Raw genomic sequence first — 17,466 nt, forward strand, 5'->3', positions numbered from 1 at the left:
TCAATATTACACACAGCCGACTTATGAATAAACAAAGAGCCCGAAAATATGGTAAAATATAGTTATGTTACAGTGATTACATACTGAGCCGTTAGTTGAATTAATTCATCTTCAACGTTTAATTTAATTATGTTTCTTACGCTCACTGAGTACCTTACATCTAGGAGGACATATGATTACATATTATTGTTGAATTATTCATTGCTGTCTTATAATATAGAAGTAATCTAATTCTAAAGAAGGCCAGAATATTCTATACTTGATAAAATATCGTTAACAATAAGTATATCCAACGTTTCTTACATAAGAAAAGTTGATTAATTAACTAATGATTGACAAACCTGAGCTACATAATAATAATTTATTTCTTTATTAACACTTTTTATTATCAACTTCAATAATATAACCCTCAAGCTGAGCCAATGGTGGTTGATTATTATAATGTATAATCTTATGATTCAATAATAAAAATACATAAACTATATTTGCAATGATTAGATGGAGAACGTGCTGTATTTTGTTAGCGATACACAGTTGATTAATGACATTCAAGTTGTTCTTTATTTTGTTTGGTTGTTCCTTTTAATTTACATACAATTGTTACATGCATACAAAAACAGATAGACAGGAAACACAGAACACTTACGGTTCTACATTCTCAGAATTTTAATGTTTAATTTTTTATTAAGACGCTAAATTGCATATCTTACTATTTATTTGTCCAGTTACGTTGTCAAACAATATATTAATGGTTCACAGTAACAAAAGTTAAAAATTAGTCAATTCCTAAACTGTGCCCGGTACATATATTCGATACAAATGTCTACTCGGAAACGTAAACAAATAAATTTTCAGAGATGTCGAATTCTCTGAGATAACTTTTTTATATAAAGATGCCAAAATGTTATAGTAAGAAAGAAAGAAATTAATTTCAAACAACAGGCTTTGTATCACAAACACAAGACTAACCTGAGTACGACATATCAAGTTAAACACGTCCATCCAGGTCTACGTTCTGCTGCGAAAAATATTTCAGGGAATGTTTTAAAACAGTATGTTTTTCTTCTTCTTTTAAATAAATATAACGACTTTAAACGGTGAGAAGTGAAACTACAGTACTAGAAATTATTTCAAAAGAGACGATTAAAATCAGTACACGAAAGGTTGTTTTTAAGCTAACTTTAACTTTTTTTTCAGATAAAAAGACAATTTTGCTTGAAAATATTCATTCAGCGATGCAAAAATGTCCAGTTCGTGAGAAATATGTTAACTTTTCCTCAGTGGGAAAACTTTAAGAATTTAAAACATACTCTAAAAGTTCTTTCTACGTTTAAATACATCTGTCCTCACTGATGATACTACGTGAAGGCGTCTTATTGATATCGCGCTCTTAGATTTGGTTACAGCGACACGTTTCAAACCACTTACATGAATTGCATGATATCTACCAACAACAGTGTTCTTATGAGGCTAGTACTACGAGTCATATAGCACCGCTTTACGCGCTCAGCAAACAAAAATCCACTACGGAGGCGGAGCTGAAGATCAGCCACTCAAGAGTATCTATGCCGCGTTAACAGGCCTGACTAATCATTGACCCAAATAATAACAGAATTTCCAAAATAGATTAAATATGATAAACCACTAAGTGCCCAGTATAGACAGTCACTGACTTAGAGAGCAAAATGTAATTAAAAACAGCTCTCCGGCTTGATTATCATAATGGAGACAAAATACGATAAACATAAGGCTATAATTCTATGTATACAATTGCGTTAAAATGTGTTACAATTTTTGTTTCTACTTTATAATGGGCTGTTTAAAACATTTCGATTCTCTTATCTTCTCGGACACTCTGTGAAATAAAAAAAACAAATCAGATTAAAAAAATTCATTTGAAATTTGCTTCAAGATTGCAATTTTAACTGTTTTCAAGTGTCAGTATATCAATTAGATCGACAACAAAGTCATCAAGGGGGTATGCAGTACCATTTTTATTTTCTTTTTTGTCTGATGTACTACGGTTGCTTCCTTATTTTAAGTTTGTCTAATCACAACATAAAAACATCTTTCTTATGAAAAAACTTATACCTAATAAAGAACTAGAAGTAGAAGTAAAGCCATCATAGTATCGGAATTTTTGTCTCCAAGATAAAAAAGCAACAAAGAACTTGTAAAATGAACGTTAATAAACAACAAATACCGAAACTGTGTGACAGAATATATCTGTATTTTAAACTAGAGAAGGACACAAACATGTTTGTATTTTCATTTGTTATTTGTAAAAGTTGTAATAATGGCGCCAAGACTATTAATGTGGCTGCCGATGATCACTGGGATAGGGCGAGAGGCCTCGTCTGGGCTGGATATAGCAGATGTGGTGTGACTAACATAACGTGTTATTCTTAACTTACACTCACGGGTGAAAATTAGCGGAAGGTCGCGTGTTTCCTTCGTTTTGCCACATGTTGTTTCAGCTCGGTTTCAAATAATTCTACCCTTTATGAAAAAAATTATCGGCAATGCAATCCAAATATTAGGCGTATTGTAGTATTATACTGTAGTATGTGTGTATATTGTTTGTATTCTGTTTCCGACAATAAAGATATTTAAATCATTTATTATTCACTGTTCAAGATCATATCACGAACCTATTATTCATGTTATTAAGAACAGTGGTTAAGATAATATTAAATATACCTGATATATTATAATATGAAGAGTTTTTCATTTATTTGTTTTAACGCTTACCTAAAAACCTACAAAAAAGCTCTCTGCGTTAACCCTCCCTAGCTTTGAACTTATAGACTAGAATGCCGTTGTTTTATTTTTAGTGCCAAGCTACACAGTACATTATCTGCATTCTGCTATCTGTGCAGAACTGATCTCAAGAATTTAAGGTTTTAAGTCACTAAACTTGACACTGATCCACCGACGGTTAGGCTACAACGAGGCAGCTAGTCAACAGCACTTACTGTTAAATATTGGGCTATTCTAATCGAACAGTACGATTTAATCATTACATTTGCACTGCACACAAAAAGTGCAGAGTGCGGCAACTAGACCTGAACCGTAAGCCTGCAGATCCACAAACCAGCACACTAAACAGTAGGCCACGGTCGACCTATGAATTGTAAAGAGCATCTTACATCATTTGTATATTCTGTTTGTCTCAATAAAGACCAGATATTCTAATAATGTGAATTGTGGAAACTACAGATATTAGTTAATTGTAGGAAGTGATAAAGATAATACTTTTTTGTTTGTGTGCACCGTAATAAAAAATATATCAAATTAATTATTTTGTGGTTGTGTGACAAGTCATATCAACCTTTCTATTCTCTAACTGTTTGCAGTGGTAAAATGTCACATAGTTTATTACAGTGAAAGTATGTACAAATAATATTAAGCTACCTATTCGGTTTTACTCGTGTGAAAAGTGATAAATATAGTTTAAAATATTTATACTGTAATTGTGAGTAAGGTTTTGTTTGTTTGTTTAGAATTAAGCACAAAGCTACACAATGCGCTCTCTGTGCTGTGCCTACCACGAGTATCGAAAACCGGTTTCAAGCGGTGTAAGTCTGCAGACATACCGCTGTGTAACTGGAAGGGGGGCACAAAGAAAAGTAAATCATTAAACAGTTACTGTGTAAGATAACTTCAAGTTTGTTTGGAAGTAAATTAATATTGGAGAGTATTATCAAATATTATTCTATCCATCTTTACTTTTACAGTGGCAAAGACTATAAAATTGTCTCTTTTGTCACTATGGATAACACTGCCTTGTATATTTTAAGTTTCCAAGATTTCAAGTCCACTTGAATATGTTAGAATATATTACTGTGTGAGATTTGGTAATAAAAACTTGTTTAACAATTAAGTGAAATATAAGTATTAAAACCAAATGGCGTTTGTTATTGCTTATTATAATCATAGAGAAGCGTAATCAATCCCTGAAGTATACATTGTCCCACCATGAGTATAAAGTATGTTACCTTGAATAAATGGTATGGTCTAACAGCGTAAACATAATCTGCGAAGGAATTTATTGAACACAAACACAGACACACACCAGAGAGGTGTATACAAGATACAGAGTGACCATGAAATAAGTGAAGTTGATACACAGCGTACAGGCTGTAAAAGCTGAAAGACATAAGTGTGGAAAATTGATTAATGAATGGTTGCAATACGTGGTTATCCGAATTATGTTATGCGTTTGGAACTTGAGAATAAAATAAGTTAATTATGAACTGGTTCAAACACTCAGGTGTATACAGCGTGCTCTCCATGAGTCTGGTTACTTAAAAAAAAAAAACAGTTATAAAAAATTTGCATTACCGGGTAAAAGCTTTTATGTTTTATTCTCTGTAAGGACTGTCAGAAATTACAAATTAATTAAGAGACTACAAATTACTAACTACAAACGCTGTATATACTAGTGATTATGGAAGCCTTAGCGTTAGATATTTGTCTGTTGTTAGACAGGTAAATATGTGACCATTTCTGGAGTTGTGTCATCTATATATGATTGTACTGGGATGTAGTACACACACACTTATTAAGTGTCATGACGCCTATATGAAGAGAGATATCAAAATATAATGTGTTTTAAAATAATAATAACAGACAAATTACACAAAACCTTTATCAGAACATCAATAAGGGTACGTGTCGAAAAATAGTAGCAGTTATTTAAGAGTGATGTGATAAAATATTTTTGGGACAGTGGTCATCAGAACCTCCCTATTATATTTTGGATACTTCTATCAAAACAGTATAATTATATTAGGGTTGAAATTTTCACTCAAAATAAAAAGTTAAGTTCCAAACTTTTATGATCTGCGTTCTGTCTAACGTTGGGAATAGAACCTCAGATTTTAGCGTTGTAAGAAAAGAAATAACTGAAATCTTTGGGTAATATATATTTCTGTGCTGACAGGATTCAGGCGTGTCCTGGTGCCACCATGCCCGGACTGTGAATCCAAACATTTCTTGTTATAGTGTCGTTCCTAAAAAAAAACACACTCTGGTACTTTGGGACTATGGGTACATTATAACAGTGACCGTGAAATTCTACTATTGGGCCAGATAAGGGTAATCTAGGAGTTGTCGCTCTTCCCTGTTGTCTACCAATTCAATATCAAGGATGACAGCTAGTTGTAAATAATTCTTGAGGAAATTTTAAAACAAATAATCTTAACCAATATAATCCATTCTTCAGAAATTATATATAAAAAAGCCAAACTAGGAACCTACGTGTTTTTAGCACATCGTGAATATAAAAAACAACAACAACAGATGGTGTACCCATTGAGGTTATAATTCAAGCTACGTGGTTGAGCATTGCCTATCATAATGTACTAGATTTCCACTGTGTATTTTTAAAATAGCTCCTTCTCAGGATTAATGTTCATCTCGTCTAGGTAAAATTAAAAATATGAAAGTGTAAAATCAACGCCTGTTTCGTCTTATTTATGCCTAAAAAGTTATTAATTTTCATTTCAATATGAAGTAAGTATGATACATAAAATGTACAACTCCTTACTATATTAATAATAAATTATTATGTTAGACAACAACATTTATCATCATACACGTTCAGAGAACCTAATAATACAAGCAGTTACGTAAATTAGACTATAAATCTATCAAAGTGTTATCTAAAACAAACATTATTAACACGTTAAAGAGCTCTTTTGTTATCTTTTATCTCTAAATCAATACAAATACACCAGTAGTGGATCCGTGAGGAGGGTTCGGTTCCTCTTTTTCAAATGAAATAAAATGAAAGCAAAAATTATTTTGTATGTCTTTAATTATTAAGCCCAAAACTACACAATGGGCTAAATGTGCCAGGTTCTTCGTGAGTATCCAAACCTAATTTGTAGCGTATATGCCCTCACACTTACCGCTAAGCTACCAATGAAATATTGTAAATACATATTTCTTTATGGAAAGGAGGTCTGGGTCCTAAGTAAAGTAGCTTTTCTTCCAAAATATTATGATCGATTTAAGACCTACAAAAGTCTTTTAAAAAGTTCGTTTTATAGGTATGACCTTCAAACCTTCCGCCTCTCTCTCTAAAACGTTTCAAACATATTCACCCTTTCAACTGTGCAAGCGTTAAATGCGACGGTCAAACCCGCTATTCGATTAGAGTAGCTCACAAGCTGGCGATGGGTAGTAGTGACTACCTGCCTTTCCTTTAGTCTATCACTTCTAAATTAGAGACAACAGTGAAGACAGCCCTCTAGTAGCTCTACGCTAAATGCGCCAAACAAACAATCAGTCCTTTTCACTAAATCCATCCCATAAGTGAACAGCGTTATATGTAAATTGGATCCAATGCTTACTTCAATATTAGAAAGGAAATGAACAAGCTTCAGGCTATTACCAGTAATACTGGTCTTTATATTTTCAAGTCGATAGTTTTTACTTAATTGGTTTAATTGCAATTAACGCCGTCAACATTTCTTCGTTGTTGCTTTTTTTACATTAATTTTGCTTGTTATTGAACTTTAACATTTTCTGTAAATATTAATATATTTTGAGTTATGTGGTAATAATTGCCTTCACTATTTTTTTTAGCTTATTCTTAAAAAGTATGTTATTAAATGCTGGTATATGGATAAGCCTATATCCTTTTACGTGTATAATGTAAAACACAGAATAAGCTAATGTAATGGAACATCATTACTATTTTAAACTGACGAAAAACGTGTAATAACTCTAGCGAACATATGGACCTATGGTTCACATTTAGAGAGCCTCTATAATGCAAACTTAATTTTAACTAAGTTACGAACGACAGTTAGAAGGTTTACTTAAGTATACACTAATTTGAGTCAATGCCAAATCTGGAGTCTGCATTCGGGAATCCCCGAATGTTTTTTGTTTTTTTAAAATACTCGGGTTAATTAAGCTACATTATGAACGGTTAACGCAGATAGCCTTCGACTAGCTATGCGCAAAATTTAACAACAAAAAATGTTTTACATTATGTTGTTCAATAAATCTACGACAGTACGTGAATCAATCAGTTGATATTTACGACTTTCACAAGTAACGCAGACTCTTATCGATATTGGCCCGGCATAGCCAAGCGCGTTAAGGCGTTCGACTCGTAATCCGAGGGTCGCGAGTTCGAATCCCGGTCGCACCAAACATGCTCGCCCTTTCAGCCGTGGGGGCGTTATAATGTGATGGTCAATCCCACTATTCGTTGGTATAAGAGTAGCCCAAGAGTTGGCGGTGGGCGGTGATGACTAGCTGCCTTCTCTCTAGTCTTACACTGCTAAATTAGGGACGGCTAGCGCAGATAGCGCTCGAGTAACTTTGTGCAAAATTAAAAAAAACAACAACAAAGTTATCGATATTTCCATTAACACAAGTGGAATACAATGTTTTACATATGTAATTTTATCATTCTTCATGTTAATATTATTACAGTACTTTTATTATTACTGCGTTACAGACAGAGGCCTAAATAAAGGTTTTGAAGAACAAGATGTATGTTAAAACAAAAAAAACTACAAAAATAAACGACGTTGAAACAGACAGAGAAATGTGTAGATGGTAATTTCTTAATATAATCAGCAGTAATATTATACAGAATGACCCAATCTCGTTCACTCGCTATGGAGTTAATGTCACATATGGCATGATTATTTCGTGTACCCATCCTCTTTCCTCTTTAATAGTCTATAAAACTGAAATAAGCCATATTATGGTCGAATATGACCAACATTGCCTTCCATACAACAAACAGGCCGCCACATCGTAAAATATCCTTTTCAGCAGTCTTACAGTAAAATATTGTGAACTGGCTTTTTGCGAAAAAACGTGAAACATGTTTTTTTTTGTATAGATGTTTAAACTTTATGAGTTGTTTATTAACCATCATACGGTAAACCTATATTTATATAGCTTTCGAAAATAGGTACACTGATGTTACTATCGTATATTTCTGAATTATTCAGCAGACAAGGTGTTCAAAATGCTAAAAGTAAACATTAAAACCCAATATATGAAATCGAAAGAATTCCGCTATAGTACTCAATAGTGCATTGTGTGTATGATATTTTGGTTGTCTTTCACTCGCCGCAGCGAACATACTTATACAGGTTTTGAAAAACTGTTTTAGTAGTTCAGCTGCTTTTCTACTAACTAATCTAAAACAATAAATTACTAGTATTAAGTCTACATATTCTACAAAAAACTTTATAAATACAAGTCCAATGTAAAAGTAGTGATGAAGCCGTCATGGCCAAACGTTGGTTCGATTGGAAAATCTTAACCAAATAATTACTGCAGAGGTTGGATGAGTGTTTGAGGCCATTATTTTCTTGGTAATAATTATTTACCAATAATACGACCTAGTACTATATCATGATGGATCAGTTTCTGATAGTACATGCGCTGGTCCATTATATCATCTATTTATCAAATATCTCCTGTCACCTCAAAATAAAAGCACCCCAAACCATCATACTGCTTACCCCATGCTTCAGAGTATGTTATATACATTGAGATAAGTATTTTTCACCTTTCTCCCGCCGGACGTAAAACTGCACCTTGAACTAAATATTTCAAACATGGACTCATCCGTCCATAACACCCTTTTCCATCATCAACAGTTCAGGTTTTTAACGTTTTAGCAAATTTCAGTCTCTTGACAATACTTGGAGATCAAAGTAAAGTGTTTTTTTTAATGGTACACAACCAAATATTCAGTTCTCGTTGAGTCTTCTTGATACTGTAGATCTGGACACTTTTCTGTCATTTGGTACATGGTTGTTTATCTCATGTTTGAGGTCAGTGGCAGTTTTCCTTCTGTTCTTAAGTCTGTACAAACAAAGTTACCTGACATCAGTTTCATTCAGTTCAGGTGTTCTGCCTCTTCCTTTCCTATTTCCAAATTTACATGTCTCGAGTTCACGACCTGGGGTATTACTGATAGTGTTTAGGGAATATTCCAAGTCTGCGGTAATTTGTTGGAGAGTCCAATCAATAACACGTAAAAGTTTTATGCGCACTCTCTGCTCTATGTTTAGGTCTATGCTTTATTTGGAGGGTCATGGCATAACGACAAAACTTAATATAGAGTTTTAAACACTGTTTTTATCAAGGTTTATTTGAAGAATGCTAACAACCATATTTCTTTTAACACATACCGGCACTATATCCTTGCTACCATGACAGTTATTTCAGACTCTGAATTCAAACAGAATCCTTATGACATGCCATTAGTACAAGCATATGCTAACTCTGAAGAATGATAAGTATTCTCACCCTTGCTCATTCAGTTGTCAACAAGGGTCGGTGAAGTATTACCATATTGTTGAAATTTACATTCTGTAATGGTATAGAAGAATTAGTCTCACAAAATGGAAAGAATAAAATATTCTGTTGTCCTAACACTTTTGTACAGCACTGCATATCAATCAGAAGAACTATACTACTTTTAACAAGCAATTTAAAACAATCTTGGGTCAAATGTAGAACTGTAATATCTGTTATACAGTAAGAGAACTTAATCGCCAAAGTAAGATAGAAACGAACTTCTTTTTGTGCCATGTTTTCCAACGTAAATGCTATGACTTCTGAAACAACGATCTACATCAGACGAAATCAAAACTTCCACGAGATTTCTTTGTCAACAACAAAATCAACCAAAAACATGTTTTCTGTAACGCTTTTATCATTCATATTAAACTATTTCTTCATGTTTTGAAAAGTTGTATTCGCTCGCAATAAATTGGTCAACAAGACCAAAACAAACAAACAGTGGACTCCGGGGTAAGACTGAATCAACAGTGCTCTACACATTATAACGTGACATTAACCATGAGCGTTCATTTTAGCTTGCACACGAACCAAGTGTTTCTAAACATGCACCACTACACCTACATGACCTGTCTTTTGAAAGAAAGTCAAACATCAACCTCTTCAGAAAGCGTAGTCTCTGTTTGTTTGTTTTCAGAATTTCGTGCAAAGTTACACGAGATCTATCTGCGCTTGCCGTCCCTAATTTACCGCCAAATCTTTGATTACTCTTTTACTAACGAATAGTTGGAATAACCGTCACATTATAATGCCCTCACGGTGAAAGGGCGAGCATGTTTAGTGTGACGGGGATTCAAACCCGCAGCCCTCGGATTACGAGTCGATGGTCCTAACCACCTGGTCATGTCGGGCCTAAAGCGTAGGCAGTAGCAGCTGCATTCAAAATATATTCTATCCTTGAATAACACTATGTAACAAAATTTTTACTTTTTCTTGTTCCTGTGCAGAAAGTGTTATTTCACAGTTGCTTATGTCTAAAGAAAATGGAAAATACATATTTTTCTTTTTAAACTTTGCTTTTGTGACCTGGGTAATGAGATTTCCAAATTTACCCCTTTTCTAGAACATTACAGGTAAATTCAGTGCTGAGAAGCTGATAGAGAATTTTCTCGAACTTACAAGAATTTTCAAATACTTTCTCTAGAATGTAATGAAACTTACGAGGATTTTCAAGAACCTTTTAGAATTTTCTAGAATTTTCCATAGTAATTAATATATATAGAGACTCACCATTCACCACTTCAGTTTAGTTCTAGCTGCCTAAGTGAACACACAGACCTATCTAATTTTATCAGAGATGGCATCAAGAAGCGACAAGCATTCTCCAGACGCATTCTGCTATGTATGTGGCCAATTTATCAAGACAAGAGCGAAAATGTACTCTGTGACAGCATCTGCCTTGAAGTATGATGAGTATGGCTTGGAGGTTATCGGAGACTTCAAAATGGTGGCATCCCTGATGGGTCTCCAAGGAGGCTTTACCAAGTTTCCCTGTTATCTTTGCGTTTGTGACAGCAGGGACACTGCAGCGCACTACAACAGGAAGCACTGGCCACAACGGACCAAATTTTCTGTGGAGAATCACAATGTCAAGTGTGAGCCACTAATGGATCTTCCCTAAGTGCAGACTACTGGTGGAGACTTCTTCCCTAAGCTGTCTGATGTAAAGGTCTTGGTCTAGGGCAGCTTTGTCGCAGTGGTTTGGGGCTACTTGGGCAATCACAAGGCCAAAAATTATGTGGAACTGGTTGAAGCTCTGGTAAAGAACTACGGCTAAATGGGCTTCAGGATGTCTCTGAAAGTCCATATCCTTGACGCTCATCTAGATAAATTCAAGGAGATGGGAGTATTCTCAGAGGAACAAGGCGAGCGCTTCCACCAAGATATACTGGATTTTGAACGCCGCTACCAAGGAGCATATAACAAAAACATGATGAAAGACTATATTTGGGGGCTGATACGTAAAAGTAATTTACATTACACTCGCAAATCTCGAAAAACTACTCACTTCCAAATAATTTTGTTCATTTTTGTATAACTTCAGTATAAATATATGTAAATCTTAATTCGTATGCTGTTTTATTCATTATCCAGGTCACAAAAGCAAAGTTTGAAGGAAATAGTGGCCATTTTCTGTACTTTTACAACATAAGCATTTAAGAAATAACGCATACTATTCAGGAACAAAATTTATGTTACATAGTGTAATAGTAGATACCAGTTGAGACCAGTGGTACTGAAAGCATAGTTTAGGCAAAGTTTTGTGCACTTCTTCTGGATTGGGTTTTAGGCTGTTTTTGAACGAAAGTGGGGTGGGGTAGGGCAGATGTTAATGAAGGTTGATATATATTTCGGAAAAATGTTGAATAGTTTATAAGACGAGATCAGGGTCCATACACTACGCGGGTCATTACACTGATACTTCTCTTTCGTAAATTATGTCCAGAAATGTAAAGATTATAATATATAGCGTTTTTGTTCACTACTTCTCTTTATTTGGTTGTGTAAAAGTATGACACTTTATGAACATTTCCATTAACAGAATCAACACTTTTCACTTGAATAACTTGATAAAAGTATATTTTACATAAATAACCTTTAAATACATTTTGATACCTTAATCTAAGTAATACTTTAGGTGGTAACTATAAGTGGCCTTTTTATTATGCCAAATATTAAGTGAAGGTGTGGCAATGCAGCGATACGATTGCATATCGTATCGTGAATCCGTGATACGACACATCATCCGATACGATACGATTCATGTATCTTTACGATATCTTGCAAGCTTTCAGTAAACTTATTGGTCTCTTGTAAAGAAATAAAATATCAGAATTTCTAATAAAGTATTTTTGATATAAGTTAATGATTCAGTAAAGGAAGATTAGTATTGAGTACAACATGTTGTCTTCTTTTATTTTATCGCAAATATCGCATGCAAAGTAACATAACTAATTAAACTGACAATAACAAAACAGATATTACCGGCTGCCTTTTAGTTGATGAAACTCGAAAATTTAAAAAGTCACTGTAAAGTGTGAAGTACTTAAATAAGAAAATATTAGTAATATAGATAATAAATTACAGACATGACGGTCACACTTTGTAACAAATTGTTGGTAAAACCTCCTGTATGTAGGTGCGTATCGTATCGTCTGTCATGACAAGATACGCACCCCTAGTAAATATATCACTTAAAGATATTTCATACGTATTGGTAAATGCTCATTTTTTTCGTTTGTAAGTTTTGAAAATAATTGTGTGTTAGGTTATATCACTTTTAAAGCTAACGAAATTTTCTTCGATGGTAATTCTAAAATTAATCTAAAAAAGAACAATATAACAATATTAAAATAGTTACGCAAAAAGCATATTTCCTCTTGTTTGTTTACTTGTACTATGGGAGGATACTTTTTATTGTGCTGATTACCAAGTACCACTGAGACGAGATATTACACGTCTACCCACCTTACCTTGAACCAGAGAGAAGCTCCTTGGGATATTAATCTGCAATGCTACCAATACCTTCGTTTTTAATATGATATTTTCATCATAAGCTTCAAACACCACTTATAAAATAGAACAAATGAAATAAATGGAGTCACAACCCCATATTTTGAAGAATTCAAGTTATATAGCTCACGACAAAATACCTTTGTTGTTGGTTGTTGCAAAGGTTGAAGATCTGTCATTTCTCCATTACTCTTAAAATTTACAGATAAGATACAAGTTGAGATATTGGTTTAAAACCTTAGCTTTTGATGAAAGAAAAGCAATGATCTAATTCTAAAGAAATAAATAATCGATAGAGATACAATTGTAAATATATATATATTATTGGGCGGCTTTTGTTTACCTAACTATGAATGAGGGCTACGGATATTGATGTTACTTGTAACATTGGAATAAGCTGTAAAACATTAATTAACCACAAACTTACCAATGGTATAAATATCTATCATCCTTTTAAACATATTTTTCTAAATTATTTGTGCATAAAACAGTATGTGGGTCCTTAAATTTCTTAGTTAAAGGATCTCTCATAATACTTCAGCTATTCAAAATATTAAATAAAAATATTATAATTATTGCCGTTAATCCCAATAATTGCTGGTTATGTGCCTTCACTTTTAAAAAGAAAATGGTGATTTTCACCCATATTTTCTTTGGTTAACTATTTTAAACTAAATGTTATAACAGCAGAACATAAAATCAATCAGTATGATGCAATTTGTAGACCCAACCGTTAGTGAACTGTATAAAAGTAAGGCGCAAATTTTAGGGTAAGGTATTTGGTATTTTCACATACGTTGCAATCGTAAATTTTCGGGAAACTGAAATAGGAAACAGATCGCCACACCATTCAGTTAAACTGCTTTTGCATATCCGAGAAGCTTCTTGTTCAATGCATTACCTCTGGAGTTCATTCACGAGGTATAAAATTACTTTACAGAATACAAACGTGAGTAAAAAACAACAACAAACATGGCCAGGTGGTTAAGGTGCTTGACTCGTAATCCGAGGGTCGCGGGTTCGATTCCCCGTCACACCAAAAATTGCTCGCCCTTTCCGCCGTACGGGTGTTGTATGTAACGGCTAATCCCACTATTCGTCAGTAAGAAGAGTAGCCAAAGAATTGGCGGTGGGCGGTGACGACTAGTTACCTTCCCTGTAGTCTTACACTGCTAAATTAGGGACGGCTAGCGCAGACAGCCCTCGTGCAGCTTTGCGCGAAATTGAAAACAGACACTCTTTCGAAAGGTAGACCTGTATTTGGCAAACAGTGTGTTCCTGAGGAAGAAAGGTTCACCTTTCGAAAGCGCTCGGGTTATACGATTTCTATTTCATTGCTTGTTGAGAATATATTGTCAGTTTCTTGATTTCATGTGTTTCCCTTAATTTTTGTACACGTCCTACAGAAAACCTTTGCGAATGGAACAAGTATTAACAAAAACGTTTAAAAATGATTAAACTACCACTTAACAGTAAATGTATATGGTATGGCGAAACTGCGATTCAATACGAATATCGTATATCGCGACACCGTGATACAATTGTATGGATACTTCGTCTGATACGATGCGATTTATGTATCTTTACTATATTTGCAAAGCTTTCAATAAACTTATAAGTCTTATAAAGAAAAATAAAATCAGAATTTCTAATAAAGTATTTTTGATAAAAATTAATGATTCAATAAAGGAAGATTGGTATTGAGTACCACATGTTGTCTTTTATTTTATCGAAAACATTACATTCAAAGTAACACGATAAACTAACAATAATAAAATACGTTATTCTTTTATTTTACGTTACTGGCTGCCATTTAGTTGATCAAACTTGGCAATTTGAAAAAGCCTGTAAAGTGTGAAGTACTTAAATAAGATAATATTAGTAATATAGATAATAAATTACAGACAAGATCGTCAAACTTTGTAACAAACTGTTGGTAAAACTTCAGTACCTATGTACGTATCGACCACTCGTGAGATATGCATCCCTGATATTAAGTAGGAAGAAATATTCAGGACTATCATGATTACGTATGCTATAGCAATCTGTGGAGTTTAGTATACCATCCTTACTTATGTTTGTGTCGAATATTTGAACCAACTATCTAAGAGTCTGTTATGAGTAGCTGTATAATTATCATGTTTGTAAACGAACATTGTTCAAGGTACTTTGAATGCTCTCATGGTTACCGAGTTTTGTATTGTTTCTAATTTATTTATATGTGTCGGTAACTTCTTAATTCACGTTGGGCAAGCGTATTCAATTCATGTACTGTTTATACATTTTAATCATATTTTTTGTGGTTGCTCTTCTGTTTTTGCTCGACAGTTTTGTAGCGTATTTTGACTCTTCGCCATACTTTATTTGTGATATGGATAATGTGATATATCCACGTTAATTTTGAATCATAGGTTAATCCTAAGATCTTGTTAACTTGCAAATGTGGAAACTAGTTCCATATAAGTATAATTCTAGTGGGTGTATGTGTGTTTTGATTGATTTAGAGCACAGTAACAATTTGTGTGTGAAATGTTTATTTTAACTGGAGATTTTGGCACTAATGAAGTTTTTTTGGTTTGGTACTCGTTGTAGGTTTGTGACGACTAGCGCGGGGTCGGTGACCTCTTCCAAATTACCACGTCGTCTACAAATTAAGACCTAAGTCTACAGTTTGGGTCTCTTAATGGCATATCGCTACATACATGATGAATAGGAAAGGTATAGCAACTCCACTCTGTGGGAAAACCGCCTCAGGAACAAACTACTCTGAGTTGATGGCCTTCACATTCACTCTGCATTTTTTGTTTTCCAAAGCGTAGGTTTTGTTTGTTTGTTTTTCAGATTTTCGCACAAAGCTACACGAGGGCTATCTGCGCTAGCCATCCCTAATTTAGCAGTGTAAGACCAGAGAGAAGGCAGCTAGTCATCACCACCTACCGCAAACTCATGGGCTACTCTTTTACCAACGAATAGAGGGATTGACCGTCACGTTATAACGCCCCAACAGCTAAAAGGGCGAGCATGTTGGTGTAACGGGGATTCGAACCCGCGACCCTCGGATTACGATTCGAGTGCCTTAACCACCTTATTTAAACGAATTACTTAACAGGTAAATTTAATACACAGTTAAAACCAAAAATGCTGGTGAAAGACTAATATTTTGCGATGAAATGAACAAAACTGCAGAAAGAAAGTTCAAACGAAAATATTTTCTTTCTTTTTATTCTGTGCATTATAAATACATTCGCTTCACCATTAAGTTAACTATTAGAGTCTGAAGACATAAGTTAATTATAAAGAAAAGTTTTTAACCCTTGGGATGGATGTATCTTTACACATTCCTTAATACTATTTATTCTTTACTTTAAATGTTAAATTATATATTTTTTATTCTTCCATATTCAGTAAGGTCTGTTCTACTGTATCTATATCTTTCTTTTCAGAACTATAACACAATTAACGTTATGTTTTCATTATAATTAACTGCCCTCACTTTAGTTCCTTTAAAAAAAAGCGCCTCAGAAGTGTTGTCAAATGTTGAAAAGTGTAAAACAAAAAAGAAAATAACAAGATAAGTGTTTGTTGCCAGACAATGTCGCAGCTATCAAAGGTATCACAAGATAATTACATATTGTCAATTTAAAAAATGGAAAAAGGATAATCAAAAAGTACAGAAACAACGTAATCAAAATACAAGCCTATTTCAAGCCTACAGCCAGGATTTTTAAAAAGAAAAAGTGAACAAACTAGGTTGGAAATAGTGTTTACATTATTTTTATCAAGCTACAAATCCCTATTATGATTCCATGTCTACGGTACTGTTCAATATTATTTCCAGCCTAGTTAATTCACTTTTTTGTTTTGGAGTCTAGTTATAAGCTTGAAAATATAATATTTACATTTTGATTCAACTTGTTTCTCTACTTTTTTGACGATCACTATTCCTCTTTTCACATTAATATTTTAAAGATTTTTATGCTGATTCATGAATAATAAATTTTTGCACATATTTAGTTGAATGTTACACGTTTTTCAACATTTTATTGCTGCATTTACTTTTCTTTCTACCCAACCATTATTTATTAAGTCAAGTGGTTTTGTGCCTGAAGTTTCGTGTAAGCACGCGTTTAACAAACATCGTATACAAAGGAAGCCGCTCACAACCACATTGCGTATATTACATATTTAGAGCCAGGTAAATCATCTTTCAGTGAAAAAATAATCAGCTTTTTCAATAACTCACGGACATTCGGAGCGTTTCATGCATCATATCTTCCAAGGTTTTGTTGTGGGCTTGTGAAACAAAAAGAATAGTGATAACAATTTTGGCGATGTACGAAAATCAGTAGAATAAGCCCCCACTCACAAGAATACGGAAATCTATTATGGTAAACTTTTACTGCGAGAAAACTCACTGAAATAGTCGCAGAAAACCACGTACAACAAAGTGCAACAGTTTTCAATTAATACACATTAATAAAACATCAGATTTGTCAACGGCGGAAGTGAATGACTTAGATAAATTCTTCAAGGCGAGAAAACGAAGGTACTTGAATTAATTTTGAAACTATCCTATGATACACTCAATACTGCATGTATTAC

At 33.8% G+C, this 17,466-nt stretch overlaps 1 protein-coding gene across 3 annotated transcripts in view; it reads right to left on the minus strand.

The window, feature by feature from the left end:
* The window catches only part of LOC143234966 (uncharacterized), a 297,649-nt gene that overhangs the window by 162,457 nt on the left and 117,726 nt on the right, over nt 1–17,466 (minus strand). The window contains exon 1 of one of the 3 annotated variants that reach the window (XM_076472660.1): nt 970–1,447. The exons of the other annotated variants lie outside the window; for them this stretch is intronic. Coding sequence (XP_076328775.1) covers nt 970–982 — 13 coding nt within the window. The 5' untranslated portion in view covers nt 983–1,447. Of the gene's footprint in view, nt 1–969; nt 1,448–17,466 lie in introns of those variants that run through there. 3 annotated transcript variants of the gene reach the window in all.

Source organism: Tachypleus tridentatus, chromosome 12, assembly GCF_004210375.1.
Source record: "Tachypleus tridentatus isolate NWPU-2018 chromosome 12, ASM421037v1, whole genome shotgun sequence".
Taxonomy (NCBI): Eukaryota; Metazoa; Arthropoda; class Merostomata; order Xiphosura; family Limulidae; genus Tachypleus; species Tachypleus tridentatus.